Here is a 27,939-nt window from a genome sequence, read left to right on the forward strand (position 1 = left end):
AGGGATGACAGTGGCCCCCTTTCACCTGCTTCCCACGCCTCTGAGAGGCACCCGTTCTTACTTCCACTTTGCAGATGGGGAGACTGAGTCTCAGGGGTTGAACGGTTAGCCAAGGCCCACGCTTGTACAGGACATCAGCTCGGGGGGTCTGGGTCCGAAGGCGTGCCAACCCATCCCCCTAACTCAGTCCATGCAATTTTCCTTTCTAGAGCTTTTCCCATATCGCTGCCATCCTCACGGCTAGCTGCATTCAAGGCTTCCTGCTGTTACGGGGCTGCTGGGAGCAGGAGGATTTTGGAAAATCTAACCGAGCACGAGGGACGGAGGAGGCTGCTTTGAGTGCTTGCGGCACCGACTGAACAGCGCTGCCCTCTGCTGGGCGGCGCGTCTCCACCAGGTAAGACGCTCCCACAAGTGTACACTGCTGTCCGCAAGGACGCCGGCCCGCCCCCGGCCCGCCCCGCCCACTCCGGGACCCGCCCACTCCCGGGACCCGTCCCTCCGGCGTCCCACCTGGGCCCCGTCCTTCCCCGGAAAGCCCCGCCCACACCGGGATCCGCCCCGCCCACTCCCGAGCCCCCGCCCCAGGCCCCGCCCCCCCTCGGGGTCGAAAACGAAGGCGCGCTCGACCTCTCGGCGCTCGCCTGCTCGGGTCTGGCGGCGGCGGCGAGGCTAGACCGGGTCCGGCGCGTGCGGCGGGGCCTCCGGGCGGCATGGAGGGGCCGGGGGCTGCTGCGCGGAGGAACGTCTCCCTGCACAACTTCAGCGCGAGGCTGTGGGAGCAGCTCGTCCACTTCCACGTCATGCGGCTGACGGACTCGCTCTTCCTGTGGGTGGGGGCCACGCCGCACCTGCGCAACCTCTCCGTGGCCATGTGCACCCGCTACGTGAGTGCGGCGGGAGGGCCGTGGGTGGGGAGGGGGGCCGGGGGGGAGGGAAGGGGCAGGCGGGGAGGGGGAGGAGGGGGCTAGGGATGCGGGGGAGGGATGGAGTCCCAGAGGCCGGGCCGGGGGGGGGCGCCGGACGGTGACCGAGGGCCTCAGGCGCGCGCCCCGTGCCCACCAGGGGCCCGCCGGGGAGACCGCGGATTCGGTGGCCCCCAGGGCTGTCCCGGGCCGGGGAGGGGCGCTTGGGGCTCCCCGGGACCGGGGTCGGGGAGGGCTGCGCTACCCACCCGGGGAGAGCTGCGTCCCGCCGCTCGGCTGGTTCTCCTTCTCCATCTCTGGTTGGAGTGTCAGGGCTCCCTCGTGGGACCTCTGCTGTCCGCTCACACTCGCCCTGGGGGGTGGTATCTGCCCCTGTTTTTCTTGCCGGCTCCGTGTTGACCACATTTATTTACATTTCCGGCCCAGACCTCTTTCCCGCCCTTCCCCTCCCCTCCCGTGTCTCGCTGGCGAGTGTAATAGGCATCTCTCGCTCGGCGTTCCAGGCTCCGCCCCTGCTCCTCCGGCAGCCAGCCCCTCTCTGTTACAGCAGCTCCGTCCCAACCTTGGGGTCATCTTTGGATCCCCCCTCCCACGCTCCACGCGCCCAGTGTCAGTGAAGCAGTAGGCACTGCCGTCAGCAGACCCTGCAGAATCCAGCCTCTTCTCACCTGCTGCCTGGGCCAAGCCTGCATCCCTCCCCGCGGCTGAGGCCCCCTTTGCCACGTTATAGGTTTCTCAGAGCTGCTGTTGCAAAGTGCCACAGACTGGGTGGCTGAAAACAACGGAGGCTGATTCCCTCCCAGATCTGGAGGCCAGAAGCCTGAATCAAGGTGTCAGCAGGGCTGGTTCCTCCCGGAGGCTCTGGGGGAGAAGTCGTCCCCTGTGTCTGGGCTTCTGGTGCTGCTGGCACCTTGGTGCTCCTTGCTGGCAGCCTGGTCACCCCCAGTCCTGCCGCCAGTGTCACAGGCCTTCTCCTCTGTGTGCCTCTGTCTCTTCCTTTCTTCTGAAGACACCGGTCCTACTAGATGAAGGGTCCTTCTCACCTTAACTTACATCTCAATTACACCTGCAAAGGCCCTATTTCCAAATAAAGTCACCTGCACAGGTGCCAGGGGTTAGGACCTGGACGTACCTTTTGGAGGTCGTGGTTCAGCCTTCGGCGCTGCCTTACGGCCAGTTCTCCGTGGGCTGCAGTCAGTATCGTCATTCCTCTGCTCAGACCTTCCGAAAGTCCAGAGCCTGCGCTGACCTCCAGGCCCTGTCAGCTGCTGGGGCGCCCCCGCCCCTCTGGGCTGCTCCAGCCCTTCACCGGGCAGGCCTGCCTGCTGCCAGGAGAGGCTGCAGAACTAGGACCACACAGGCCCACAGCAGGGGGAGGCCAGCCCGGGACAGGAAGGGGGCCGTGGGACCCTGGGTGCTCAGGTGATCCAGGAGCGTTGGGCCTTGCAGGTGGGGCAGCACTACCCTTTGTTTTCCTTGCAGGACCCCATCCCAGTGTCCACTGCCCTCCTTGGGGACATGTCCGACACGACGTCCACCGGCCTCGCCCAGCGCTTAGGTAGGTCCTGCAGCTTAGCTGCCCGAGTGCCTGGGGGGGGGGGGGACCTCGTTGTTCAGCGGAGCCGGGAGGCGAGTCACGGAGGAGGAAGGCTCTGTCTGGGAGGCGGACCTCCGGTCTCTGCGGGAAGGAAGGCCTCGTACACTGGGCTCCTCGAGAGCTGACCTGGTACCAGCGCCGCTCGGGGCTTGTGCTCCCCACGGGCTCCCGTGTCGCCCTGGCTGCCGTCCAGGCCGACCGGTGACAGGTGATTTGCTGCTCCTCGTGGGAGGAGAGGGCGAGTGATGCCCACAGTGCCTAGTGGGCAGCGGCCCCAGGTAGCCTCCGGGGGTTCGGTGGGGCCCCGCGGAGCAGGAGGGACCGCCCTTCGCCGCAGGTGATGTCGCTTAGAACTCACCCTCGGCCTGGCCTGAGGGGGGCGTGAAAGGGCGTCAAGCAGGGCCCCGAGGTTGAGGGCTCCAGCCCCCCTGCACCCCAAACACGCATCCTGCAGATGCCCAGGTGGTTCAGGTAAAGATGCCCCCAGCTCGTACCCATGACTGCCGGGTGGTCCCAGGCGCCCGGGGACTTTGACCGGCAGGGCAGCCTTGTCCCCTGTCTGGCCTTCGTGTTCACAGTGTCCCAGCCACGTGCGGAGCCCCGGGTCCCGGCTGGGGTGTGGCGATGAGGCCCGGGCCCTGATTTTGAGGAGCTTATTTTGTAGTTGTGTTGACAGCCCTGTTAGCCTGATTTCGGGGGAGTGGGGATGTGTGTGTCAGTCGCTCCGGGACGCACGCGTGTGGACAGCGCGGCCACGCGGTGGAGGCACCGCCAGTGCGTCGAGGGCCGGGGCTGTCACAGGTGGCCCACAGGTCGCATGAGATGCGGCAGAGACCTGGCGGCTGTGTCTCAGGGACGTCCACTGCGCTTGTCCTTTAGCCTGAAGCTAGAGCAGCCTGGCTAGTAAGTTATTTTGGTAACTTTTTATGAGGAAGCAATTTACAATGTACAGAAAAGCCACAGGACAGATATAAAGGATTCCTGCCTGGCCTTCGCCCGGACTCCCAGGCGCTATCATTCCTGCTCTACGTTCGAGCTGCTAGTTTTTTGTGAACCACGTGAGAGCAGGTGGAAGGCCTGATGCCCCTTTGCTTCACTGCGTATTTGCCAGCGTTTCGGGGTGACGCACCCCCAGCAGGCCGGCCCCGTGTGCCGGGCCTGGTGGAGGAGGGAGGGAGGCTGCTGGTTTGTGGAGCTGGGACCAGTGGGTCTCCCCAGTGTGGAGAGTCCGGGAGAGGAGGGCGGCGGGAGCTCGTTTGATGAGCCACGAATCAGCTGGTTATTCCAGTGAAGTGAGATGGGCTCCCGGTGTCCTTGAGATGAGGCCTGGAAGCAGTTTGTGTGCGAAAACTAGGGTTCTTTTTCTTTTTTGGGGCATTTTGTGCAAATGTTGGGGCTGTTTTTAACATTCACGTGGCTTACATCGATTTATAATCTGCATAATTTGAAACAACACAGACCAAAAAATACATTCTTTCTAACTTAACTAAAGTCAGACGTTAATGGAGGCTCCCACCTGCCTGTATCGGCAAACCCTGCAGCCCTCGGCCACCGCCCAGCAGGGACGGGCACACGTGGTGAGATGCCAGCACCCCAGGGGGACAGGCGACGCGTGTGCTGAGGCCACAGGGGACCGTTCCGCAGGGAGGTCACCTGCAGTTGAAAATGCGTTATTAACCGCCGTTGGTTGTCTGGAGGGTGCTGAGAAGAGACAGGTGCCCCGAGACAGTGTCTTGTGTGGAAGAGGTGAACGGCCTGGGGGCGCTGGGGGCTTCGGTGTGGACGGGGACCCCTTGCCCTGTGTGGCTCTGGGGGGCGGGGGGGGCTGCCGGCTGGCCCATGCAGGCGGGATGGTTCTTGGCTCGCGGAGGGGCTGGAATCAGTGGCCCCCGGGGCCGGCGACTTTCCTGCTGCTGAATGCGCGCAGGCTGAGCGGCTGGGGCTCGACTGCCCCGCTCTCCCCCTTCCCCACCTCTTTGCCTTTGCCGATGGGACTGACGTAGCCCCTGACTTCGGTGGGGGGAGGAGGGGCTTGCACCTGCCCCCTGTGGGGTGGGGCCCAGGGAGGAGCTATTTCACCGGAAGAGGAAGAGGGGACCGGTGCCGGTGCCGCCTGGCTCGTCCTCGGGACCTGTCCTGCCTGCAGGTTATGGGTGTGCAAGCGCGCGTGCTCTTGGCGGTTGGAGCAGCTCACGTCAGCCGTGAACGGTGCCGTAGAAAGGAGCTAAAACGCGTCTCTCGCATCGCGTTGAGCAATCGTACGTGTGCGCCTGCACGTGCGTATGTGTAGGAACGCCGCCTCCCCTCTGTGGGCGGGGGGAGTTGCCGGAGGGGGCGGTGCTGAAGTATAGACAGATTTTTTGGGTCGTGCCCCGCTGCTCGCGGGATCTTAGTTCCCCGTCTGGGGATTGAGCCCAGGCCCTCGGCGGTGGAGGCGTGGAGTCCTAACCACTGGACCGCCAGGGAAGTCCCAGGACCTTAGTGCTTTAAATACTTGCACATTATCTATGCTTTTTAAAAAGCAGCACAACCAGCCAGCCTCGTGTGCAGAGCGGTGGGTCTCAGACGGTGGAGTCCGAGAACAGACTCGGTGGGTCTGGGCGGGGCCGAGGGTCTGCATCTCTCACGCGGTCCCGGCGCCGTGGCCATGGGGACCGGGCCTTCAGAACCGCTGTTCGGTGCCTGTAGTCTGGTCTGCAGCAGCTGCCCGTGACGCCGCAGGTGTCAGAGCTCGCTTCTCTCCCTGGAAGCCCGCCTTCCTCTTCCAGGCCTTTCCCCGCAGTGGGTCGCACGCGTCCGTGTGCTTTCTCTCGTTTCAGCCAGGAAGACCAGCAAACAGGTGTTTGTCAGCTATAACCTTCCAAACACCGACAGCAGCTTCACGTTGCTGGTAGAAAACAGGATCAAGGAGGAAATGGAGGCCTTTCCCGAGAAGTTCTAGCCGAGGCGGCAGCAAGGACGCGGACGCGCGCGCCCGGACGGACGTCTGAATAAACGCGTGGGGTCTCGCCAGCCGTCAGCAGGGTCACGCGTGACGTTTGTTTCTAAAGGGTCGGTCTTCCCGCCGTCACTGGAGTTGGGCCTCAGGGCTGCACCTGCAGGAGGAGGCAGGCGAAGGGCAGGGAAGGTTCCTCGCGGCCCTGGGGGGAGGGGATCGGGGCCGTTGTGGGACGGAGGGGCTGCTCTCCGTCCCCGGAGGGGAAATCAGTCACGACTCCGTCAGGCCTGAGGCCCGAGGTCTGTGAGGTCCTTCTGTCGTGTGTCCCTGCGTCCCGCTGCTCCCCGAGTCTCACTTCTCTGGGCCCCATTTCCTCACCTGTGAAGTGGGACGGTCTCACCTGGCTGGGTTATTGCTGGAAATGCTTCGCAAACCCTGGTGCTGTGGCCCCTAGGACCTGGGTCACGGTTTTACCCTCTTTGTTGAACGGGTCCGAGTGTGTCAGCCCCTCCCTGGGCTTCCTGCTACCCTGTCTGTCCTTCCGTCCCCTCTTTCCTCCAGGTCCCAGGCCCCTGCTGCGTCGTCTTAATCCTTGGCCTTTTCCTGCCGCTTCAGGTGGAGGAGTCCAGTCTTTCTGGAACGTGTGCTCCTTTCCAGAAGCCGGAGTTTCTCAGGTCAGTGGCTCTTAACTTGACTTCCGGTCGAATTGCTGGCGGAGCTTTTACAGGTTCCCCTCCACAGACTCGGGCGGCCGGAGGCCCAGCTTTTGTGGGGTTGGAAAGCCCCCCACGTGCTTCTCGGCGCAGCCAAGACCGAGGACTACAGGCAAAGGACTCTCTGAGCTTTGGGGTCCACGTGGACCCCTTCTGTCATGAGAGGCGGACGGTTTCGGGCCCTGTGACACGGTTCACGCGATGGGTGGCAAGTCCCGTGTCGAGCCCGTGCAGGCAGCCAGAGCGGTGACACTTTGGCCGGGACGGAAAGGCCCTTCCGGGGACCAGGTCTGGGGCTCAGGACGCTAACCTGCAAGGCCCCGGCCGGTCGTGGTTTGGAAGCACAGCGGGCACCTTTCTAGGAAGAGCAAGTAACGCAAAATCAGGGCTATGGAGAGGAGAGTTTGGTATAAATACTTTATTAAAGAAATACTGCTTTCTTGTTAAAAAATACTACATTAAAGAGAGCTCTGGGTTCTCAGTCTCTCCTGACCGAATCACAGTGTCAGAATCGTTTCCTGTCTAGGAACCTTCAGGCCACGGATTAGATTCGCAGGACATCCACACACAAGAGAAAAGAACTCTGAAATCTGCTGTTGCCCCCCATTTCTCGGGGTCTACGAGCGGCAGTTGGATGTTTCCTCTGCCTCTGCCCGCCTTTACGACGGGGAATCTGCAGGCAGAGAAGCCACCCGCGGTCCCCCGGGGGCAGAGCCGAGGCTGGGTTTACACAGGCGCTGAAGTAGGGACATAGCGAGACCTGAATCAACAGAGTTTATTACTCGTAGCCAGTGGTCATGAAGTGCCCTTCACTGGATACCGTCAGATGAGGTAGGGAAGACATTCCAGAGGAAGTTTGTTAATGGGGCAACATTTTTATTTCTGTACGTTTACATACAAATCTCCCCCCGGGGTACGACAGCTGTGACGTCATGCAGACAGGACCGTGGGAGGGCAGGGCAGGACTGGGAGCGGGTTTGCGCCGGGAGCGGGCACCTCCAGGCGTCCCGTCCGTCCGCGGGCCCCACGGTCCTCACGCTGAAACCTCCGGCCCGGGGCTGCTGGTCCACCAGGGCACCCCCAGCACCCCGCGGCCCAGGGGCGTGTCCTTCGGCGGCACCTCGGCCGCCCTTGTGCGGCGCCAGGAAGTGCTATTTGCGGGCAGTACTTCCTCTGGGCGGTTTCCTTCTCCTGCTGTTCTGCGGCCGGGCCAGCTTGCCAGCCCCCCGCCCCGAGTCGCAAGTGGTCACACAGTCTTTCAGAAAACGCAACATTTAAAACGTTTACTCTGTGTCTTGGGTGCTAGTAGGCAGGGTATCGGATGCGTTGTTACCGACTTCCAGACAGGAACCGAAGGCAGGAGGGTCATGTTTGTGCCCGACTCGCTGGAAGGGGCTCCCGGCTCCCGGCTGGCTGGGACGGGGGGGTGCGGCGTGATGCCGGAGGACGAGCTGGACCTTCCCGGGCGGCGGGCTGGGGGAGCCGGGCGGCGGACGTGCAGCGGCAGGCGCCTGAGAAGCGTCTCTCTACTCAGCACGGAGGGACCTGGGCCGAGGGGTCCACGCGTGACCACGGGGGTCTCACGGAGCAAGGCAGGACCGGCCCCGGCTGGGCTTGGGGCTGCCTCGCCCACGTGGTGTGGGGTCTCACGGGGCTCAGCCCACAGGAAGCTTTTCTGCTTTGGCCACACTCACAGCTGTCCCTCAGGCGCCCAGCCTGACCCGGGGCCGCGGGGGAGCCGGGAACCTCCCCTCCCTCACACCTGCCGGACTTTGGTCCCGGGAGCCCCGCCCTCGCAGCCAGCTTCTCTCCTAGTCCACGAGCTGGCCTGACCGCTGCGGACACGGTGCTGGGCTCCGTGGGACCAGCGTCTACTGTTGTCACTTAAGATGCACCTCTGAACGGGGGTCTGGGAGTGCTGTGCCCGCCTTCCTGGAGGTGCCGGCCGCCCCCTGCAGCTTGAGCACGACCCCTAAACGTCTACACGGCCAGCGGGAGGGCACGCACGGCCGGGGGTCCGGCGAGCAGCCTGGTTGCACGGTGCCCTGGCGCTGGGGTGGTGGGTGCAGACACACCTGGCAGGTGTGGCCCAGGGACCCCGCTGGCCCCACGCCGCACGTCCCGCCCTGGACCGGGGGCCCTGCGGCCGGCACGCTGAGAGAGGCTGAGGTACTTCCCAGGTTTGGCACTCGAGCTGCACAGGTGTGAAGAAAGGCCTTGTAGATTAAGGTGAATGCGGACGGACGCTGAAACACAGGACAGACGTGACTCAAGACACCAGGCAGGGCCCCGAGCAGCTGGGCTGGGGCTCCTGGCTCCGTGCGGTTCAGTTGCTGGCGCCACGCAGGCCTGCGGGTCTGCTCGCCTCCTCACGACGTTCTCACCGAGCCGGCGGCGCCTCCCCGTGGCCGCCAGCTTGTAGGGGCGCCGTGGGGGGTGGTAGGACAGACTGGAGGGGACGGGAGGCGAGCGGGGACGCCTGGGCCTCGGGGTCCGCGCCGCCGTGGGCTGGGAGTCCCCTCGCTGCTTCCCACGGACCCGGGGCCGCGCCTTCCCTGGAAGAAGAGCCCACGGCAGAGGCACCGTGGGGAGGTGGACCCTTCCAGGAAGAAGCCAGGCTGTCCCGGCGCTGCCACAAGGCAGTGCCTGCCTGGCCAGCGAGGGCTGTTTCTCAGCATCTCCCGTGTTTCCTGTGAAACGGCTCCAGACAGGTGCAGAGAGCCTGACCTGGAAAGGCAGGGAGACGAAGTGAGGAACACGACGAAAACCCTCGGACACCGGGGACGGGGTGGGGCTCGAGCTTTGGTGAGTTATTGCTTCTCTCAGTTGGTCTTGATGCTCTCGGAGGCTGCGGTCAGCCGGGCTCCCCGGTGAGGGGCCCGCTCCTCGCCCCAGGCCCAGCTCCGTGCTGATGGAAGCAGAGGGCACGGGGCCATCCCCCGCAGGCTCTGGGGTCTCCGCCGGCGGCCAGCGGAGCCGAGGCCTCCAAGCTGGTGATTTCTGCGCGGTGTGTGCTCGGGACGCGGCTGACGGGCCGTATTTGCGGGAGCACCCCTCCCTCCTGGGGGGCTGCCTTAGTTGCCTGTTTAGTTATTTTCCTATTGGTTTTAGTTGAGGAAGTAGCCGTGTGTTCAAGTCGTGCTGGCAGAAAAGCTGACTGCAAGAGGGGACTTTTCTGCTGGAGCTGAACCGGGAGGAGGGGTGATACAGTAACTTGTCTCCGACTCGTTGCGTCTGCTGCTCGGGAGCTGAGCTGGGCAGACCTGCTTGGAAGACCGGGGCGATGCCACCACTAATTAGGATTTCTGGTGAAATGGTTAAGCTTTTCCCCCAAAGAGCTTCCAGCATCAAGTATAAAAGGCTGATCTTGCAGGAAAGACTAAGCTGGTTTTAATGATACTGTGAGCTGCTTTCCCCCAGCACATGGAGTAGAAGCTCTTACCTTACAGAAAAAACCTTTAGAAACCATACAGACTCTAGCAAAACCCTAACCATTGACACTTCAGTCTGAATAAAGCGCAGCTGTGGGAGTGCTCCAGACGGTGGCTGGTCGGTCTCTGCGCGCGGCCTCCGCGCGGCCTCGGGGACAGCTGGCTCTGAGGGCGCGGCCGACCTCCCGGGGAGCCTGGGCTGCGCGGTCCTTACAGCGTGTCCTCGGCCACCGCGTCCCTCTTCCCGAGGAGGTGGCTCCATTTCGAGATCCGTGAAGGGAAGGGAATAAAGTGCTTCTTGTAAAAATGACCAAAATAAATACAAACGTTTAATGGCAGAGAGGAAAGTCTTCGAAGGGTCGTTTGCAAAGTCCGCTTCCTCAGACATGGGCTCCTCGGGGGTCCCCACGCCGGCCTCAGCAGAGTGGGCCCGCCCGTGGCCTCGCTCAGCCCGGTCCGCCCCCAGGGCCCCGCTACATGGGCCGCCCGCCGTTGGCCGTGGTGCCATCCGGCAGCCCATCGCCCGCGGCGGCCGCGTCGTGCAGCCCCGAGTAGTCCTTGAGCTCGGCGTTGGTGAGCAGGAGCGGCTGCTCCCCTCGCCTGGGCGGCAGCAGGGGCTGGCGCGTGTAGTGCTCGCCGTCAGGGATGCTCTCGGGCAGGTTCTGGTCCCGGCTCTCGGGAAGCAGCAGGAGGCAGATGATGCAGATGAGCGTGCAGCAGGCGAAGATGATGTGGTGCAGGAAGTAGCCCTTCTGGTTGTGCAGCTCGATGATGGGCGCCGTCAGCATGCCGAAGCCCGCACTGGCCAGCACCAGCCCCAGGCCGCCACACCTGCGGGGAGCGCACAGGTCGGCAGCAGGTCGGACCCACAGGCACGGGGCCCCAGCACCAGCGCACGGCCAGCTCCCCCCAACCCCTTTCACCTCCTGCATCTACTGCCACCGCTATTCAGTGAACGTTTTCCTCGCCAGCCCACAACTTCTTACTTCATTTAGTTTGAAAGGTGACTGTAATAAATACCACCGTAAGGGGACAACCGGCCTCACTCGCCGTGAATAACATAACATTTTGTTTCTCAACCCTGTATCAATTTACGCTGTTTTTCCGAGGCTCGCTCTTCATTTAGAAGCGGGGAGGGCGGCCGGGGGTTAAAGAAGGCATTAAGGACACGTCGACAGGAGAGCTGCCGAGGTGGTGGAGCCGAAAGACCCCCCCCCCCCCCCAGCTCGCCTCTTCCCATGGGCACGCCGGGCTCACAGTTGCACGCAGAGCAACCATCGACAAAAAGGACCAGAGCCTGCCAGAAAAGATCTACAACTGAAGACATAAAGTAGGAGCCACAATGAGACGGGCAGGAGGAGCAGACGTGCGAGATGATCAAGGCTCATGACCCCCACCAGGTGGGCGACCCACACACTGGAGAGCGATTACATCGCGGAGGTTCTCCCACGGGAGACAGTTCTGAGCCGCACGTCGGGCTCTGTAGCCTGCAGGTCCTGTACCAGGAAAACGGGCCTCCAGGGTGTGTGGCTTTGAAGGCCGGGGATGGGGAGCTTTCAGGGGTCCCAGAGGACTGGGGGAAACAGAGACTCCACTGTTACAGGGAGTACACAAAATCCCACGTGCACTGGGACCAAGGGCAGAGCAGTAACTCGATACGAGCCTGGGCCAAACATACCTGCTGGACTTGGAGAGTCTCTCGGACAGGCAAGGGGGCAGCTGCAGCTCACCCTGGGGACATAGATGCTGGTGGCAGACATACTTGGGAGCTTTCTACCACGGGGACACTGGTGCTGGCTACCACCGTCTTGGCTCATGAGCTCCAAGACCTGGTACCACCCAACCACTTGTAGGTGCCAGTGCTGGGACGCCTTGAGCCAACCAGCAGGGTGGGAACACAGCCCCACCCCTCGGCGGACAGGCTGCTTAGAGACTTCCTAAGCACACAGCCACCTCTGGACACGGCCCTGCCCACCAGAGGGCCAAGATTCAGCTCCACCCACCAGCTGACAGGTGCCGGCCTCTGCTGCTAGAAAGCCTGCACGAGCCTCTAGACCAGTCTCACCCACCACGGGGCAGAAACCGGAAGCAAGAAAACCACAATCCTGTAGCTTGCAGACCTCGGCTGCTCACAGCAGGCCAATGCAAGCTTCTGGACACCTCAGACCCCATACCCAACTGTGTTAGGAACTGGCCCCGGCCACCGGCGATCCTACACCAGCTCTGAGATCCCTGGGCCCTGCAGCCAGACTCCAGGACCCAGCTCTGCCTGCCAGCAGTCTGGCACTAACCCCAGGACCTGGCTTCACCCACCAGTAGGGGGTCAACAGCTCCAGAGTCGCCTGGACCCTGACTTCACCCATCAGTGACCCGGCACTAGCCCCAGGGCCCCCGGGGATTCTGCAGTCAGCCGCCTCCTGACCAGGCCCCCACCAACCAGTGGCCTCCACACAAGGCAGAGCTTGGCAGTCAACCAGACCGGGTGCCAACTAAGCCCACCAGACCACCCACATGGTCAGCCCTCCAAAACAGAAGGAACCACGCAGCCCTCATGGGGGCACCCCTAGCGCGTACAGCTTGGGTGATGAGGGGGAGCGTGCTGCTGGGATGCATAAGATGTCTCCTACAGAGGGCCACTTCTCCGAGGTCGAGAAACGTAACCCACCACATACGTCATATACAAACAGCAACTCAGACAAGATGAGGTGGCAGAGGAACATGCTGCAGACGAAGGAACAAAGTAAAACCCCAGGAGAACAACTAAGTGAAGTGGAGATAGTCTACCCAAGAAGGAGTCCAGGATAATGATCGTAAAGATGATCAGAGAACTCGGGAGAAGGATGCATGCACAGAGCGAGGAGTTAAAAGCTTTTAACAAAGAGTCAGAAAATATAAAGAACAACCAGACAGAGATGAAGACCACAGTGACTGAAGTGAAGGAGTCCACCGTAGACCACGTGATACAGAGGAACGGATCACTGAGCTGGAGGCCAGGGCAGTGGGAGTCACTGCTCCTGCTGAACAGAAGAAAGAATGAAGAAGTGAGGGCAGTGTAAGAGACCTCTGGGACAACACCAAGTGCACTTAATATTTGCATTATAGGGGTCCCAGAAGGAGGAGAGAGAGAAAGGGGCACAGAACATATTTGAAGACATAACCACTGAAGACTTATTTAACCTGGGAAAGGAAACAGACGTCAAGGTCCAGGAAGCACAGAGAGTCCCGAACAGGATCAACCCAAAGAGGACCACACCAAGACACACTGCAATTGAAATACCAAAAAATAAAAACAGAATATTAAAAGCAGCAAGAGAAAAGCAACAAATAACATACAAGGGAACTCCCATAAGGCTATCAGCTGGTTTTTTCAGTGGAAACTGCAGGCCAGAAGGGAATGGCATGATATATTTTAAATGATGAAGGGACAAAACCTACAACCAAGAATACTCTACCCAGCAAGGCTCTTGTTCAGATTTGATGGAGAGATCAAAGCTTTACAGACAAGCAAAAACTAAGAGTTCAGCACCACCAAACCAGCTTTACAACAAATGTTAAAGGGACTTCTCTAGAAGAAAAATAAACGGCTACAACTAGAAACAAGAAAACTATGAAATGAAAAAACTACGTGGTAAGGGCAAACATATAGTAAAGGTAGGAAGTCATCCACAAACAAAGCTAGTAGGGGGGTTAAAAGACAGAAGTAGTAAAATCATCTATATCCACAATAAGCAGTTAAGGGATGCACAAAACAATTAGATGTAAAATATGATGTCAAAAGCAGTCATCATGAGGGGAGAAGAGTACAGATGCAGGGTTTTCTTTGTTTTGTTTTTGTTTGTTTTTTAAAAATTTATTTATTTTTGGCTGCATTGGGTCTTCGTTGTTGCACATGGGCTTTCTCTAGTTGCAGTGAGCAGGGGCTATTCTTCGTTGCAGTGCACGGGCTCATTGTGGTGGCTTCTCTTGTTGCGGAGCACGGGCCCTAGGCTTGCGGGCTCAGTAGTTGTGGCACAAGGGCTTAGTTGCTCCGCGGCATGTGGGATCTTCCTGGACCAGGGCTCAAACCCGTGTCCCCTGCATTGGCAGGCGGATTCCCAACCACTGTGCCACCAGGGAAGTCCCAAATGCAGAGTTTTTTTTTTTTTTTAATTAAATTTATTTATTTATTTATTTATTTATTTTATTTTTGGCTGTGTTGGGTCTTCGTTTCTGTGCGAGGGCTTTCTCTTCTTGCAGCAAGTGGGGTCCACTCTTCATCGCAGTGCGCGGGCCTCTCACTATCGCAGCCTCTCTTGTTGTGGAGCACAGGCTCCAGACGCGCAGGCTCAGTAGTTGTGGCTCACGGGCCTAGTTGCTCCGTGGCATGTGGGATATTCCCAGACCAGGGCTCGAACCCGTGTCTCCTGCATTGGCAGGCAGATTCTCAACCACTGCGCCACCAGGGAAGCCCCACAGTTTTAAAAGTACACTTGAAATTAAGAGATGAACACCTTGAAACGGTCACATGTATATATAGACTGCTATATAAAAACCTCATGGCAACCACGAGTCAAAAATCTGTACTAGATACACCCATAAAAAAGAAAAAGGAATCCAAACATAACACTAAAGATAGTCATCAAATCACAAGAGAAGAAAACAAAAGAAGAAAGGGGGATAAAGACCTCCAAAAACAAATCCAAAACAATGAACAAAATGGCAGTCGGAACATACATATTGATAATTACCTTGAGTGTAAATGGACTAAGTGCTCCAACCAAAAGACACAGGCTCGCTGAATGGATACAAAAACAAGACCCGTCCGTATATATGCTGTCTACAAGAGACCCACTTCAGACCTAGGGACACACACAGACTGAAAGTGAGGAGATTGAAAAGGTGTTCCATGCAAATGGACATCAAAAGAAAGCTGGAGTAGCAATACTCATATCAGACAAAATAGACTTTAAAATAAAGACTATTACAAGAGACAAAGGAGAATACCACATTATGGATAAAATGATCCAAAAAGAAGATATAACCATTGTAAGTATCTATGCACCCAACACAGGAGCACCTCAATATATAAGGCAAATGTTAACAGACATAAAGGAAGAAATTGACAGTAACACAATAGGGGACTTCAACAGCCCGCTCACATCAATGGACAGATCGTCCAGACAGAAAATCAATAAGAAAACACTGACCCTGAATGACACACGAGACCAGATGCACTTAATTGATATATATAAAGAGAGCATTCCATCTGAAAGCAGCAGAACACACATTCTTTCCAAGTGCATATGGAACATTGTCCAGGACAGATCACATGCTAGGCCATAAAACAAGCCTCAGGAAATTTAATAAAATTGAAATCATATCCGGCAGCTTTTCTGACCACAAAACTATGATACTAGAAATCAACTACAAGAAAAGAACTGCAGAAAACACAAGCACATGGAGGCTAAACAATATGCAACTAAACAACCAATGGATCGCTGAAGAAATTAAAGAGGAAACAGAAAAATACCTAGACACAAATAAAAATGAAAACAGAACAACTCAAAACCTATGGGACACAGCAAAAGCAGTTCTAAGAGGTAAGTTTACAGTGATACAAGCTTACCTCAGGAAATAAGAAAAATTTCAAATGAACAACCTAACCGTACTCCTAAAGGAACTAGAGAAAGAACAAACAAAACCCAAAGTTAGTAGAAGGAACGAAATCATAAAAATCAGAGCAGAAATAAATGAAATAGACTAAAAAAACAATAGAAAAGATCAACGAAACTAAAAGCTGGTTCTTTGAAAAGATAAACAAAATTGATAAACCTTTAGCTAGACTCATCAAGAAAAAAAGGGAGAGGGCCCAAATCAGTAAGATCATAAATGATAAAGAAGTTTCAGCCAACACCGCAGACATACAAAGGACCATAAGAGACTGCTGTGAACAACTATATGCCAATAATAATAGTCAACCTAGAAGAAACGGGCAAATTCTTAGGTACAATCTCCCAAGACTGAACCAGGAAGAAATAGAAAATATGAACAGATCAATTACCAGTAATGAAACTGAATCAGTAATTTAAAAACTCCCAAAACACAAAAAAGTGCAGGACTAGATGGCTTCACAGGTGATTTCTACCAAACATTTAGAGAAGAGCTAACCCCCATCCTCCTCAAACTATTCCAAAAAAATTGCAGAGGAAGGAACACTTCCAAATTCATTCTATGAGGCCACCATCATCACCCTGATACCAAAACCAGACAAAAATATCACAAAGTTATAGGCCGCTGATTAACATAGATGCAAAAATCCTCAACAAAACATTAACAAACCAAATCCAACAATACATTAAAAGGATCATACACCACAGTCAAGTGGGATTTATCCCAGGGATGCAAGGGTTTTTCAATATCTGCAAGTCAGTGTGATACACCACACTGACAAACTGAAGAATAAAAACCATATGATTATCTCCATAGATGCAGAAAAAGCTTTTGACAAAACTCAACACCGATTTATGATAAAAACTCTCCAGAAAGTGGGCACAGAGGGAACATACCTCAACATAGTAAAGGCCATATATGACACACCCACAGCTAGCATCATACACAACAATGAAAAGCTGAAAGCATTCCTGTAAGATCAGGAACAAGACAAAGATACCCAGTCTTGCCACTTTTATTCAATATAGTTTTGGAAATCCTAGCCACAGCACTCAGAGAAGAAAAAGAAATAAAAAGAATCCAAATTGGAAAGGAAGAAGTAAAACTGTCACTGTTTGTCGATGACATGATACTATAAATATATATAGAAAATCCTAAAGATGTCACTAGAAAACTATGGAGCTCATCAATGAATTTGGTAAAGTTGCAAGATACATAATATACAGAAATCTGTTGCATTTCTATACATTAACAATGAACTATCAGAGAAATTAAGGAAACAATCTCATATACCATTGCAACAAAGAGAATAAAATACTTAGGAATAAACCTACCCAGAAAACTAAGTCACTGATGAAAGAAATTGAAAACGACAAAAAGAGACGGAAAGATATATCGTGTTCTTGGATTGGGAGAATTAATATTGTCAAAATGACCATACTATCCAAGACAATCTACAGATTCAATGCAATGCCTATCAAAATACCCATGACATTTTTCACAGAACTAGAACAAATAGTTTAAAAATTTTAATGGAAACGCAGGAGACCCTAAATAGCCAAAACAATCTTGAGGAAGAAGAACAGAGCTGGAAGAACCACACTCCCTGACTTCAGACTATACTACAAGGCTACAGTAATCAAAACAGTATGGTACTGGCACAAAAACAGACACATAGATCAGTGAAACAGAATAGAGGGCCCAGAAATAAACCCACGCTCTTATGGTCAATTAATCTATGACAAACGAGCCAAGAATGTACAATGGAGAAAAGACAGTCAAGGATTCTTTTCTGGAACATCCATGGCACACACTGTGCTTCATAAATGTTGGGATGCTGCAGATCAGATCATCCTGGTTCCTCGGCAAGAGGGCCACTGTCCCAGTGAATGGGGCAGAGTGAATATGATGACCCTTACAAAGAGCAGTGTGACTGACTCCACCTGGAAGGTGAATAATCTAGCACCTGAAATAGATCTTCAGTCCTTGTGAGTCTGGCCACTCCAGGAAGCCACAGGAGGCTGCAAGGAATTATATGGGGCACCGGAAATAAAGGACGTGTTTCACGGGCCTTTGATACCAGTGAGACATCATTTTCTCTAAAACTGCCCACATGGGACTTCCCTGGTGGCGCAGTGGCTAAGAATCCGCCTGCCAATGCAGGGGACACAGGTTCGAGCCCTGGTCCGGGAAGATCCCACATGCCGCGGAGCAACTAAGCCCGTGTGCCACAACTACTGAGCCTGCGCTCTAGAGCCCGCGAGCCACAACTACTGAGCCCTCGTGCCACAACTACTGAAGCCCGTGTGCCTAGAGCCCGAGCTCAGCAACAAGAGAAGCCACCGCAATGAGAAGCCCGCGCACTGCAACGAAGAGCAGCCCCTGCTCACTGCAACTAGAGAAAGCCCGCTCGCAGCAACGAAGACCCAACACAGCCAAAAATAAATAAATAAATAAAATAAATTTATTAAAAAAAAACCAAAACAAAACTGCCCACGTGTCTGCCTGACCTTCCTGTGACTTGAGTGGGGTGGTGCTGATGAGCATGAGAGAGGCTTCCCCGCTCAGAGCAGTAAAGTGCTCACGTGGTTAGTGCACAGGGACGTGAGTGCACAGCCCACAAGGAATTCCTGAGCAAGGAGCTGGCGTCCCCTCAGAGTCCAGGTGAACTATGTCATGGTAGCAAGTCACGTCAAAAGAGATGGAACATATTTGATTTATGGTAGGGTTCGATGACTTGTTTTTAAAAAGTACCGACGTATCTACAGATGCATATATATAACATGCGATACATGTACACATGCATATGTAATATGCAATATAGCCTTATGTATTTTTTTCCACAAAAGCAATTTTCTGTTGGTTTTCTATCAAGGAGACCTTGAAATTAATAAGATTAGGAACAACTATGGCAGAATCTGGTATTCCATTTTTGGATCTGTGTTTCTTTTAGAAATCTCAGTTTAGAGAATGGGATCATTACGTGCTTGGTTCTAAGGTGCTAACTTCATCTTTCTCCCTGCAAATGCTGACTCTGTACATTTTCTGCTTTTCTCCAGGTTGTCACGAGAGGGCAGCACACGCTTAGGTTTAAACAGGAGAGCAGCCGCCTCGATTTGCAGATAAAGGAGAACCTGGAGCAAGGTTGCCTTCTCGTGCTTTCGGAGCTCAAAGGCTTTTACTGGTTGTCTTTATTTTACTAGTAATAATACCTAAGTTACTTTGAGGATAGAAAGATAGGTATACAGGCAGACTTCTTAGAAGTAGCAAGCTTGACTTAAGAATTCTGGAATCTTCAGAAAAAAATAAAAAGAATGAAAGAAAAAAAAAAAAAGAAAAACAACAAAAAAACAAAAACAACAAAAAAAAGAATCTTCAAATCATTCTTTTAACATGTTAATACCAGCGTCTTGAACACAGAAAACAAACCTCCTGTTTTCCACTTCCTTCTCCGTATTACTTAATTTGTCTTGACTACCTTTCTGTGAAGTCAAGGAGGAACAAATATTTCTGCCGATCTTTACAGAAATAAATGTCACTGCCAAAAATATTCAGGTAGGAATAATTAACACCACCAGTTGTCACTTACTGTGGCCAGACCCTCTGTGTACAGTCTGTCCCCCACCGGTCCCCCCACGAGAAGGCCGTCATGACTAGTCTTGTTTTGGGGCAGAGATGAGCCCAGCTGAAGAACGTGCCCAAGGCCACGCAGGAACGCAGGTTCCCTGCCCGCTGAAGGCCCGAGTCTGGGGCTGTGGGGGGATGCGTCTTGTGTGCTTTGGCTGTCCCCTGTCCTGTCTGTCCCCCTCCTGCTGTTTGACGGTGAGGACTACCCATCATCTCCTCGGCCTGTGGTCACTCATTGAACATGTGTTATAAACATTTATATATATATATGACGCAAATTTTAAAACGAGCTAAACGACCGCTCATGTCACGTGACACACAGGCCATCTTTGTCCCTGGTGCCCGTTCCTGAGGCGTGTCTGGAGCAGTGACAGCGGGTGGGGTCCATTGGGGGTGGGCACAGGGAGGAGCCAGAAGGGAGGTCTCCGGAAGGAAGATGCTTGGAGGAAGGGGTGGGCACCTGAGGGGAGGGAAGAGCTCAGCCGGAGAAGGGGGTGCGCAGCCAGGGAGCGGGTGAGGAGGGGTCAGGAGGTGAAGTGGCTCGTCTCCTCAGGCAAAGGAAACAAAAGCAAAAATAAACAAATGGGACGTAATTAACTTTTTAAAGTTAAAGATTTTGCACAGTAAAGGAAACCATCGACAAAATGAAAAGACAACCTACTGAATGGCAGACCCTATCTGCAAATGATGTGACCAATAAGGGGTTGACATCCAAAATATATAAACAGCTCATACAACTCAACATCAAAAACAAACAAAACCCCGACTGAAACAATGGCAGAAGAACTGAATAGGCATTTTTCCAAAGAAGAAATGCAGGTGGGCAATAGGCACATGAAAAGATGTTCAACACTGCTAGTCATCAGGGAGATGCAAATCAAAACCACAATGAGGTATCACCTCATACCTGTCAGAATGGCCGTCATCAAAAAGAACACAGGTGACACATGTTGACGAGGATATGGAGAAAAGAGAACCCTCGTACACCGTTGGTGGGAATGTGAAATGGTGCAGCCACTATGGAAACCAGTATGGAGGTTTCTCAAAAAACTAAAAATAGAACTACCATATGATCCAGTAATTCCACTTTAGGGCATACATCCAAAAAAACTGAAGATACTAATTCAAAAAGATACATGCACCTGTGTTCGTAGCAGTATTATTTACAATAGCCAAGACATGGAAGCAACCTAAAGGTCTACTGACAAATGAAGATGTGGTATACATATGTAGTGGAATATTACTCAGCCATCAAAAAGAATGAAATTTTGCCATTTGCAACATGGATGGACTTGGAGGGCATTATGCTAAGTGAAACAAGTCAGGGAAAGACAAATACTGTTATGATACCACTTATATTTGGAATCTAAAAAATACAACAAACTAGGGAACAACAAAAAGGAAACAGACTCACAGATACAGAGAACAAACTAGTTAGTGGTTACCAGTGGGGAGTGGGAAGCAGGGAGGGGCGATATAGGGGTAGAGGGTGAGAGGTACGAACTATTAGGTATGAAACAAGCTACGAGGATGTATTGTATAACACGGGGACTATAGCCAGTATTTTATAATTTACCTTTAAATTAATATATAATAACCTTCAAAAATTGTGAATCACTATGTTGTACACCTGAAACATATAATATTGTATATCAACTATATCTCAGTAAAAAAGGAAGAAATACCCCGCAGCCAGGCCCTGGCGCTCAGGGAGCCTGAGGAGGTGTCGGGAGGTGAGGGATGCGTCCCTGCCACCAGCGCCTGCCCACCCCCCCCACCCGCTTTGTGAGGGCACACGGAGACAGCGAGGCCTCAGCGACCCGCCTGCAGCTTCCAGGTGACACTGGGCCTGCCACACCAAAGCCACCAGCTGCCCCTACACCAGCCGGGCCCCCCCGTTACCGCCGAGGCCCAAGGGGAGGGTACCGAGAAGCACCTGCTGTAGCTGCAGGCCACGGGGAGGGGCGCCGTCAGCGTCTGGGTGGGCGCGCCGGACCGCTGTCATGCGTGGACAGCCGACGTCCCCCGGGCTCTGTGCAAAGGAGTTCTTACCCTCCTCTTTGCTTCTCGTTAGCCAACCCCTAACCTTCGCTACTGTCCTTGTTCAGAGGGTGTGTTTTTAACACCGTGTTGTAGAAAAGGCTAGTTTTGCACTAGGCAACGTGAAGCTCACAGACCTGGGCGGCCCTCCCAGCTCCTCCTGGCTCACCCGTGAGAAGTCGGGGGAGGGCAGGAAGTCCACTTCCTCCCAGCGACTCCGTGGGGACTGTCCCTGGGCGGACATGGAAGGAAGGGCCGGGACGAGGGGTGTCCCGCAGGGAGTGACTCGCCGGCAACACCAGACAGCCTTCTGTCCCCACCAGGAGACCCCCCCGGACCTCACCTCCTTCCTCTGCAACTAGAAACGCATCACCTAGGGTCAAGTGAACATGTTTTCTAGCTTGTCATCCTGGCAAGCTGACCCCGAGAACATTTTCTATCCCCAAACTAATCTCTGCAGGTTTGCCTCAGAGAGGAAAAGGATACTGCATTTCCTTCAGTTTAGCTTGTTTAGCTTTTTTCAGCAAAATCTAACGATGATTCACGAGGTCTGCCGACTGCTGGAGGGGAGGGTGGCCACCCCCAGAGAAAGATACAGCCACGCAAAGGTCTGACCTCGACTTCTGGTCTCCTGAAAGAGTCCTCCTTGCTGGGCTCCTTGGTAAAGGAAGGACATTAACCGGGTAAAGAAAGACACCGAGGGGCTGCTGTCCGCCTGGGGTGCTTTGCAACGTCCCCGCATGAAATGAGCTCCAGGCTCACTTCCCATGTCAGGTTAAGCAGAGGGCTGAACCCGGGTGAATTACTTGCACTGGCTTGCTTTTTCTTAAATGCACAATTCCCTGCCATTTTATTCCCCGGGTATGGGGCAGCCTTGAGGCGTGGCGTGCGTACGTAAGAATCCAGGAGGATGAATCAGAGCGAGGCCAGTGAAAATGCTGCGTCAGCGTGACGCCTGCAGACGTGGCCTCCTCCCAGAGCCCGGCACCGGGGCCGGGTGGTCAGTCCCGGGCGTCCTGCCTGGATGGGACTGGCCCCTGCTTGTCGCCCACGTGGGAAAGGGAGGATGGAACGGTGCCGTCGTGCTGGCTTCTGGGCGGTAGCCCACAGCCGATTCACTGCCATGCTCCCAATTACACTTTAATAGAGCGTGTGCACTGGGCAAGCTCATGGCGTTCCCACACCAAGCTCAGGAGCTCGACCGAAAGTCACAACAGTTGCTACCGCGAAGACAGCGAGATGGCAGGGAGGCGATGCCCTTTCCAAAAGGAAACCCTTCCGTGTCGCTGTAACCTCGACAGCACCAGAGGGTGTGCCCGCCCGCGTACCGCTGCCCGGACGGCGCCGGACAGAGCAGACACCCCCCCCCCCCACCAGGAGAGCAAAGGCAGCTGAGTGCAGGTCACCCTGCCTTTCAGACACCGGACCCATCGCGGCCTCCTGGGGGCCGGGCTGCACACTCGGCCTCTGCCGGACACACGGGGGTTCCTAACAAATATCTGTCAAACGAATCAGTGATGTAACTTGCTGGGTTTTCTCTGCGGGGCCTTTCTTTGGAGACATTGGCCTCTCAGGCCAGCAGAAAACCAAGGCCCTTTCTACTCTGCTTTGTACGTGAAACAGAGTTTCCTGAGTCCTCCTAGGAGAGTGGACGGCGTTTGGGTTGGAGCACAGGCGTAAAGCCAGTGGCCTCCCACTCCACTCCTTTTCCAGGCCCTGCCGTGCTGCTTGTGCAACGCTCAACGCTCCCCCTCCCTCCAGCTGCCTGGACGGGACCCCGGGTCCAGCCCTCACCTGACTCCGGGTTCCCTGGGGGCCAGGGCGGGACAGCGGTCTGGGAGCTGACGCCCAGCACGGGCCGCAGCTCGTCCGGAGGCCAGAGCAGAGCTGGTGGTTCACTCGCCGGGAGCCCTGCCCGACGGGAAGCCCCGCCCCCCGTGTCCTCAGAAGAAGCGCGCCCCTGCACGGCGGCCCGCCACGCACCTTATTACTGTGGGAGTGATCTCTGCACAGAAGAACACGCTGAGGTTCCCCACTGCATGGGAGGCGAACATGCCCACGATGGAGAAGGTGATGGAGAACTTGTCCTTGACACTGTCGCTCATTCCTGGGGGAGGACCAGGGGGTGGTGAGGGGGGCGGAGGGGAGGGAGGCAGCTGGGGGCGGAGGGAGCAGGGGAGCGGGGCGGAGGGCGGCCTGGGGCCGACGAAGGGTCTTCCCTCCTCCCCTCTGCCCGGTTTGAGGTGCAGGCCCGGGGGATGCAGCGGCATGTCCCGGGGTGGGAGGTCAGAGCCCTTCTGGCAGGGGCCTTTGTCGGGTCCCCCGGGAGTCCCTGCGGCTCTAAAACGTGGGGCTCAGGCTGACTCTGCCGGACGCCGTAGCCTCGAGCGGCCGGCAGGGAGGGAGGCTGGTGGTCTCCCCGACGCTATGGCAACGCCCTCCTATCCAGCCTTCCGGCTCAGCTCCAGAGAAAGGTCTCTGGTTCCAGAGAGCCTGGCCATCCTGGCCTCAGGCCCGACCAGTCCAATACAAGGGACAGGGCAGCCCAGGCTTGACTGAGGGGAACGAGAACTCAACCCCAAGAGGAGAACTTATGGGCCTGGAGGGAACGAGCTGGACCAACCTGAGCACCTTGCCAGTGGCACCGGGTCTGACCTCACCCCCAGGTGGCGCTAGGAGGGCACAGCAAGACGCTGGGGTCCCACGTTTGGGGCGCAGCCCAGTCCCCCACGAGGCTGCACTGGGAGCCCGGGAGGCATGGGCTCGGTCAGGCCAGGCACGTGTGCGCAGCAGGGTCGCGTGCGGGGCAGCGGCTATGCCGTCCCAGAGGCCGAGAGCAGCGGGCTTGCGTCGCTCACAGGCGGGGACGGCTGCTTCCCCTGGCAGCGTGGTCAGCCAGACCCCCAGGGCCGTGTGGCCCAGCCCAGGCCTGTCCCCAAGGCCCTGCATCACCGTGGAGGCTGCTGGGCTGTGCTGGCCACTGGTGCCAGGGGCAAGGGCGAGGGCAGCGTGCAAGCCGGGCACAAAGGGGGCGGGGGGGGGCGGCCCGACTTTCTAGAGGCGCAACGGGCAGAGAGGACAAGTGGATGCGTGTAGTGTCCAACCTACGGCCAACTTCAGCTGCAACTCTTGGGGTGAAAGGGGGAGGGGAGAGAGAGGAAAGGGAAACCACAGGTCTGTGAGTCTCTGTGAAAACGCCCTGCAGGTGCAATAAAAAAGACAACGGTGCCGCACGTGCGTTCCGGCTCACCTGAGTCTGGGTGCTGGCTGTATTTTCCGATCACTGGACCGCAGAAACGGCGGCAGACGAGGAGGAGGGCGGGCAGGGAGGGGAGAAAGAGAGCAGGTCGGACGGAAGCTACCACCGCGTGCTTCCACGTGGCTGGTTTCTAAGCAAGCCCCCTCCGGGACCAGCGGGGGTGGCCTTGCAGCCAGCCCGCCAGGCCCACTCGGGGACCCCAGCTGACACCGCCAGGGGCCAGAGAGCAGGAGGGACGTGGCGCAGACGTGGGGGAGGGTCCAGGGCATCAGGGCTGGCATTTGACCAAACGGAGCTCCTTCTGTTCGGAAGGGAGGGCTGGGCCCCTCTGGCCTCGTAACCCGGGGAGGACGCCAGCTCCTGAAAGCAGGGGCCCTCGCGCAGCGCCCGCCCTCAAGCCAAAGGGGGAATCTCGCCGTGTCCAAAGTTACTCAAGTCACTGCTGGTCTGTGCTCGGGGCACCAAGTGCTGTGGGCAGACCCGGCAGACAGCATCGCTATGCCCTCCCAGCCTGGTCCCCACGGTGCCCGGTCTCCTGGGCGTCCCGGCTCCGGGACTAAGAGGGCGGCTGTGAGCCCCGGGGCTGCCGTGCCCCTGCACGTCTGCCCAACCGGCGGGAGCTGCAGAAGACTCCCCGAAGGGCAGCTTGGGTGGCCCCACCAGGGGACACACCCCATGTCGTCACGGCTGAAAATGAGACCAGTCTCCCAGCAAGGTGTGGAATGCACGTGAACTTGCCCAAGTCAGAAAACTGCTCCTGAGTCTGACACTGGCTATTCTAGAATCCAGTTTGCCCAACAAGGCAGAGAAAGTCCTCGGTTTTCTCCTTCTCTTCCTTCTGTTCTGGATACTCCCTCCCCACCTGGACATCACGCAGACCTGAAACACTACTGCAGGCTTCTGACTTTCTCAGCAGCGCTGGTCGAGCTCTGACAGCTCCAGGGGGAGGGCAGCCCTCAGAGCCACGTGTTCCCCGCGGCGCCTGAGTCCACTGCGGGGCAGGGTCCTGGGCGAGAAGGCTCAGCCGCCCGGCTCACTCCCGCCTCGCCCCAGGCGGTCAGATGCCCTGCGGCTCGTCCCCGTGGCGAGGGCTTTCGTTCACCAGGAGCTGCACTGAGCTTGCCTCCTAGAGTTGGGTGGGCTACACGATTGGCTAGCTTTTCTTTAAATTACTTCTAACGCTTAGTGAGAAACTCTCTGGCCCCAAGAGCAGCTGAGGAACTTGGAAACACGTGCTGAAGAGCAGTGTCCCAGTGAAAGGGTGTCAAAATGTATTTATCTCGCCCTTGACTTCACATGAGGAAAAAGTCCTTCGTTCCTTCTCATGTGACGGATCACAGCGGGAGAGCCTGGCCCCCAGCGGGGTCATCACGTCCAGCAGGACTGTGAGGGCCCCGGGAAGCCTTGGGGTCGGGCGGGAGGAGGGGGGACCCCACGCACGCGTTCCAGTGAAAGCTCGTCCTTCCCGAAGCGGGAGGACACCTCGGGCTGCCCACGCACCCAGGGCTCTGGGGTGCCGCTCCGGCACGCCAGGCCCTGCCCCCGCCCGCCCAGGGCACCGGGCCCACTCACGGTTGAGCAGCCCGAGCTGCAGGAGCGAGGCCAGGGCCGTGAGGATCATGAAGAGCAGCAGGCCCCCGCGGCGCCCCAGGACCCGCACCGCCGGGCACACGGCCAGGCAGGAGGCCAGGGCGATGCCGGCAGCCGTGTAGTAGTCGGCGTAGAAGTTCTCGAGCAGCGGCACCTTCACCTCGTGGCCCATCATGCTGCGTGCGAAGCAGTGGTGGATCCCGAAGCCGGTCAGCCTGCGGGGACACAGTGCCTGAGGCCACCACCTCCCAGCGGGGGCGGGGCACACCGCGTCGCGTCCAGGGGCAGAGCAGCCACTCGGAAGGTGGCGGGGAACACACGTCAGAGGGGACTTCAGGGGAGGGATGCGCGTGGCCACCTGCCTGCCGTGGCCGTACGCAGGGCGTGGGCGTAAACGCAGGGAGACCCTCTGCTCAAACGCCGTCTCTCACGGGATCCGGGTGTGAGGCAGACACCCCCAGGGTCCCTGCGTTTGACCCCGCAGCATGGGCACCGAGGGGGCCCATCAGACCCACTTTCCAGGCGGGCAGACAGGCTGACAGCGCAGCGGGTGAGCACAAGCTCTAAGACGCGCCGCCCGTCTACCCCTCTGCCTCTCCCGGGGTTCCGGAAACTCGGGGACCTGCCCCGAGAACTGGCTCCTCCAGCCCCTCTCGCTGCTACTCGCGGCTCACGTGGCCTGGAGGAGCAGGAGGGGTCAGGCCGGTGAGGACACCTGGTCGTGGAGGCTGTTCAACGCTTAATTTACCGTTTCCCAACCCCCCGCCCTGGGTTCAGCCCCCTCCTGCCCCACAGGGTCACAAAAACCTGCAGGGAAACGTGTGTCCCAGCCGCCCAGACGGATGTCCACTCTGGGAACGGGAATAAAGATGTGTCGTGTTCCCTGGGAGCACGGGGCAGCGGGGCTCTGAGGCCCCGGTGGACGCGCCCCGTGGGAGCAGGGCTGCGAGCGCCTGCATCCGTCCCTGGGCTGAAACGCCCTTCTCTCCCAGCCTCCCTCCCTGCTTTCAGCAGACCTGGAGGACGCACCAAGGTCAACTACAGACCCGGCCCTGCAGGAGGGAGCCGCCCTCCGCCAAACCCATGCGTTTCCCCTTGGGGACAGGCAGACCCGGCTCCCCCGGGCCACGTTGGACAGCCTAACAGGTGTGAGTTCGGCGGGGCTCCTGGTCTCAGGGCGGGTCTCCCACCTTGTTGTTCTGGTGGAAGGAGGTCCTCCGGCCACAACAAAGCCGGAGAGATTGGCTCCCCTTTCCCCAAAACAAGGGTCACTAAGGTGGAAACTCCCCATCTTGTCTGTGTCACCATGTGTGTTTTTTCCAAAATAAACGCTGGAGAGGTGACCCCACCGTACACGGTCCCACTAGCCCAGCCGGCGTCTGCCTGAGACTGGGCAGCGGGAGGCCGGGCTGGAGCCGACTCTGTGCAGAGACAGGCCTGAGGGCTCGGCCCCGACCCGGCGTGCGGCGCCGCTGCCCCTTCCCCGGCCCGGGCCTCGGCCGCTCGGCTGCAGGACGAGGTGTCAGTCAGATCCGGGCTCTGCCACTGCTTTGGTGCTGGCATGTTTCGTATCCTCCCCCAAATTATTTAACCTGGAACCCCAATCCTGAGAGCTGATTAAATGGAGCTGCTGTGATAGGAGCAGCTGGGGGACGTAGGGCCAGAGGCGCGCCCCCGGGCCTTGCTCTCTACCAAAGACGGCAGTCCTGAGGCTGTGCGCGGAAGGGTGCAAGCTCCCCTCCCCCAGTGACCTCTAACCCCCTACTGCCTAGACGACCTGTGACCCTGAACGAGGCCCCACGTGGGCAGCAGGGAAGGGCAGGGTTCCTGAGCTGTGAGCCAGCAGCACAGGCTTGCGGGTGCACACTGAACGCGGGACCGGGCTGGCAGGAAACGGCGTGAGCCACAGGGGTGCAGGTCCAAACCCGGGGCGCCGGGCTGGATGTGGTTGGCAAGGCGGGAGGGCCTCTGGCCAGGTGCGGAGGTCATACCCAGGGCCGGGCCGGCCCATCACCACCCGCGGCGCCCTGGGGTCGGGGCCTCTGCAGGCGCTGGCTCCACACAGGGAGCAAGGACACTCAGCAGCCTGGTCCCCTCGCCCGTGACGGTGCCTGGAGGCCCCCACGTGGGGGTCCCGCCCCCCGCAGCCCCCCCCCCCCCCACTGTGCC

General features: G+C 57.1%; 2 protein-coding genes across 10 annotated transcripts in view; one reads left to right on the forward strand and one right to left on the reverse strand.

The window, feature by feature from the left end:
* The first annotated feature begins 615 nt into the window (after positions 1-615).
* PSMG4 (proteasome assembly chaperone 4) overlaps positions 616-27,939 on the forward strand; it is a 29,721-nt gene continuing 2,397 nt past the window's right edge. Inside the window, exons 1-4 of one of the 4 annotated variants that reach the window (XM_059937822.1) lie at positions 616-887; positions 2,409-2,484; positions 6,023-6,135; positions 6,203-13,636. In XM_059937822.1, the coding sequence (XP_059793805.1) occupies positions 714-887; positions 2,409-2,484; positions 6,023-6,135; positions 6,203-6,424 (585 nt within the window). In that variant the 5' untranslated portion in view covers positions 616-713 and the 3' untranslated portion in view covers positions 6,425-13,636. Of the gene's footprint in view, positions 888-2,408; positions 2,485-5,342; positions 5,541-6,022; positions 6,136-6,202; positions 13,637-18,313; positions 18,542-27,939 lie in introns of those variants that run through there. The other 3 variants (XM_059937823.1, XM_059937826.1, XM_059937824.1) reach the window with 3 other exon arrangements.
* SLC22A23 (solute carrier family 22 member 23) overlaps positions 6,578-27,939 on the reverse strand; it is a 152,310-nt gene continuing 130,948 nt past the window's right edge. The window contains exons 7-12 of one of the 6 annotated variants that reach the window (XM_059937819.1): positions 25,753-25,985; positions 24,172-24,204; positions 24,026-24,049; positions 22,905-23,028; positions 11,284-11,336; positions 10,298-10,436 (exon numbers count right to left, since the gene is read on the reverse strand). In XM_059937819.1, the coding sequence (XP_059793802.1) occupies positions 10,387-10,436; positions 11,284-11,336; positions 22,905-23,028; positions 24,026-24,049; positions 24,172-24,204; positions 25,753-25,985 (517 nt within the window). In that variant the 3' untranslated portion in view covers positions 10,298-10,386. Of the gene's footprint in view, positions 10,437-11,283; positions 11,337-12,105; positions 12,623-21,191; positions 21,579-22,904; positions 23,029-24,025; positions 24,050-24,171; positions 24,205-25,752; positions 25,986-27,939 lie in introns of those variants that run through there. The other 5 variants (XM_059937816.1, XM_059937814.1, XM_059937818.1 and 2 more) reach the window with 5 other exon arrangements.

Source organism: Balaenoptera ricei, chromosome 11 (assembly GCF_028023285.1).
Source record: "Balaenoptera ricei isolate mBalRic1 chromosome 11, mBalRic1.hap2, whole genome shotgun sequence".
In the NCBI taxonomy this organism is placed as follows: Eukaryota; Metazoa; Chordata; class Mammalia; order Artiodactyla; family Balaenopteridae; genus Balaenoptera; species Balaenoptera ricei.